Source organism: Monopterus albus, unplaced genomic scaffold, assembly GCF_001952655.1.
Source record: "Monopterus albus unplaced genomic scaffold, M_albus_1.0 scaffold305.1, whole genome shotgun sequence".
Taxonomy (NCBI): Eukaryota; Metazoa; Chordata; class Actinopteri; order Synbranchiformes; family Synbranchidae; genus Monopterus; species Monopterus albus.
In genome coordinates this window covers 122527-125625 of record NW_018128185.1, presented here as the reverse complement: position 1 = coordinate 125625, position 3099 = coordinate 122527, and the positions used below count along the sequence as shown (strand labels likewise).

General features: G+C 39.9%; 1 protein-coding gene across 1 annotated transcript in view; it reads right to left on the bottom strand.

Moving 5' to 3' along the window:
• Positions 1–212: 212 nt before the first annotated feature.
• Positions 213–3099, bottom strand: part of fsbp (fibrinogen silencer binding protein) — a 4863-nt gene continuing 1976 nt past the window's right edge. The window contains exons 2-4 of the mRNA XM_020623609.1: positions 2408–2463; positions 2045–2213; positions 213–1394 (exon numbers count right to left, since the gene is read on the bottom strand). Of these exons, the coding sequence (XP_020479265.1) occupies positions 1033–1394; positions 2045–2213; positions 2408–2463 (587 nt within the window). The 3' untranslated portion in view covers positions 213–1032. The remainder of the gene's footprint in view (positions 1395–2044; positions 2214–2407; positions 2464–3099) is intronic.

The window sequence follows — 3099 nt, the reverse complement described above, 5'->3', positions numbered from 1 at the left end:
AACTTAAATGATTTTAGCATATGGCTACAATATAACAAAGAGTGAAAAATTTAAGGGGGTCTGAATACTTTCTGTACCCACTGTATGTAAAGATTTTTAAAGAATTTAATCAAAAGATATTGAGTTTGTTTGGCAAAAGTAAAGCCTCAGTACAAAGCCCCAGCAAAAACTGTCTCAAATACTCGAGCCACACTTCAGAACCTCGGTGTCATACAGTAAAAAACATCCACTACAACAAGGTAATCTGGTGTTTTCTGTGATTTGTCTGTAGTCAACTCAAACTTTGTGCCAAATGCAAATTTATTTACAAAGCAAAAACCTCTTACATACTCATATTCACATGCAGTGCAAACTAAGCTTCACCAGTAGTTTGTTAAAAAAAAACTAGTGATTAGATTTAATCTCAACACATTCTTTAAAATCATCTTTACCTAGGATATGAAGCTACACTGCAATAAATAAGCTATATATAAAAATCTCAACCAGTTCACACAGTTCTTTCTACATGTGTGCAAAGTAACTTGATTCGTATTCTGTAGCATTTCAATGTATTTTACAGGTCTTTTCTAAAGTTAGTACCATTTTTGGGTTGAATTCAAATAAAGCATTAACTTGAATCTCTTTGATTCTCTCTTAAGGCCATGTGGAAGAAAGCTCACTTGTACAGAGAAGATGGTCGTCACGTTGGGCAGGAAGTGGTTGGTGGTTCTTGTAACTATGGAAAGAGTAACTGTTCAGAGTAGTTTTCATAAAGAGCTACTCTTGTATTTTTGAGTAGTGTGGAACTGAAGTAGTACTACTTCTACTTGATGCTTCACCACTGCCATTTACCCCCAAAAATTCCATTATTCATTTAGAAGAAAAAGTAATTTCCCCTCTCTGTGTAAGACCAGCTCATTTAAAGCAGCTGAGAATCGTTCTCATTTTGGTACAAAAACGAAGTATAAAAATAGTAACAGTTCCATGACAGACAGACAGAAGTACACAAGAGTGAAACAAGCATCAACACGAACAACTGTTATTAGAACGTGCTCATCCCATCGGGCCAGACGTTTTCTCCTCTTCATCGCTGCTGCTGGAGGATGATGGTGGCATGTCCTCGCCCAGCCTCTTTAACTTGGCTTTGTAGTATGCCTTCTTCATCCTGAAAGCCTTTGCCTTCTGTTGGGCTGCTCTCCTCTTGTCCTTCACCAGCTCCTGCTCCCATGCCAGCACCTTCATCCTCTTCTCCCACTCCAGGATCTTCATCTGCTGCTGCTGCTCCAGAGCCTCTGCTCTCTGCTGGTGCTCCATTCTCGACAGCTCCACGGCGTTGTGTTGAACTGAGGGGCGGCCTCTCCCCTCTGCCTCACTGCCTGATGGATGGAGATGCTGGCTGATGAGCCTGGATGTGCCTGTGAGGTCAGAGGTCAAACAGATCAGTGAGGTTGTGTTCCTTAGCGTGCCGATACTGTTTATATTTTTAAATGTATTTCTGTATGTTTTTGTATCAAAATCCTAGTAAGAAACTTGAAGTCTCCCTGCACAACAGACCAAAATTAAGCTCAGGATTTAAAACATACTGACAGGTGACCCAGTGAGTCCAGCGATTATGTTCTTGCATCAATATGTGCGAAGATACTTTTACCCCAAACCCTGTGACATTACAACCAGAGAGGGTGTCACATCAAATGTACATATTCAAATGGTTCAAACAACGATTTCATATATAAGGTGCTTCATAGGTGACCAAGGAGGAAGAACCAGGACCGGAGGAACCAAGGACTAAACATAGATACTGTAGGATAGTTCAAGGTATAAAAACATCCCTCTTACTCTCTTGTGATGTGTGTGTATAATTACACTCCATCATCAGTGGTAAACTATGTTCTTGTTCAGCTAAAGGGAGATGATTAGTGCAGTTTACATGAGTTTCTTAATTACAAGCACCATCTTAATCAGGCTAATACAGGTCTGAACTGACACTGGTATTTACCAACAGAAGGTTCACTGTGTTTCAAAGCATCAAATACTGAACACTTTGCAGAGCTCCATCTGTGGATACCTGGTGCTGTAATGTATGCAGCAGGAAACGTCCCATCCTGTACCTCCTCACTGTGGGAGGTGGAGTTTGTACAGGGGCTGTGGTGCAGATCTGGCCAGTCACTGCCTGCTATTCTGTTCGAGGCATCACGCTGGAGGTGGATGGCCACTCGTTCTTTGCTATCCTCAGCCTGAGAAAGAGGAAACAAGTGTGCTCTAAGTGAACATGTTGTTCTGGTAGAATATGTGTCCTTTCCAGTATGAATGTAGGCTTGTGGATTGTAGCTGTCTATTAACCTGACCCGTTTTAAGTTATGCTAAATGTTGCTCTTTCTGCTAATGTAAAATTCTCCTTCTAAAATAAATACCTTTCAAATATTCTCACCCGGTTCAGGCTGCCGTTCATCTGCCCAGTGGCTTCTACCATCACCCAGTTGCCTGCTAACAAGAAAAAATGGAGAAGGAGTCAGAAAGGGAGGAACAGCAGGTAAAAGTGCTTCAGGAAACTGAGCAAAGACCGCCCCCTTGTGGTGGACGCGGGCAAGACACCCTCCATACACAGGTAAACACTCAGATATGCACACACTGAAGCAAACATTTTAGTAAAGCACCAAAACACCTTAAGTATCATGACTACACATATTGTTAGTACTGACAGCACAAAGTGGAAATTAAATTCTTGATCCATCAGTTTGCAAACTATTAAACACCAGCTGCAAGGTCTCTAAGTTATAAAACATTGATTTGATTTATTCTTTCAAGCATGTAATGACAGTTGATATGTAAACACACATAATTTTACACATATCCAACAAATGCTAATCCAATATCAATTTGCTTATACCTAGTACATGCTTGAATGGAGTAGGAAGAAGTCAGACTTATCCAGTCCTACCCCATGACATCATCTTACCATCATTGGTTTGCAAGCAGTATCTCTACATAAATAATTATCTTCTACACCACACAAGTAATATACTAAAGAAATTATAACAGAATGTTAACATTCTTACATAATTACATTCTTAAATAATTATCTTCTACACCACACAAGTAATATACTAAAGAATTATTACA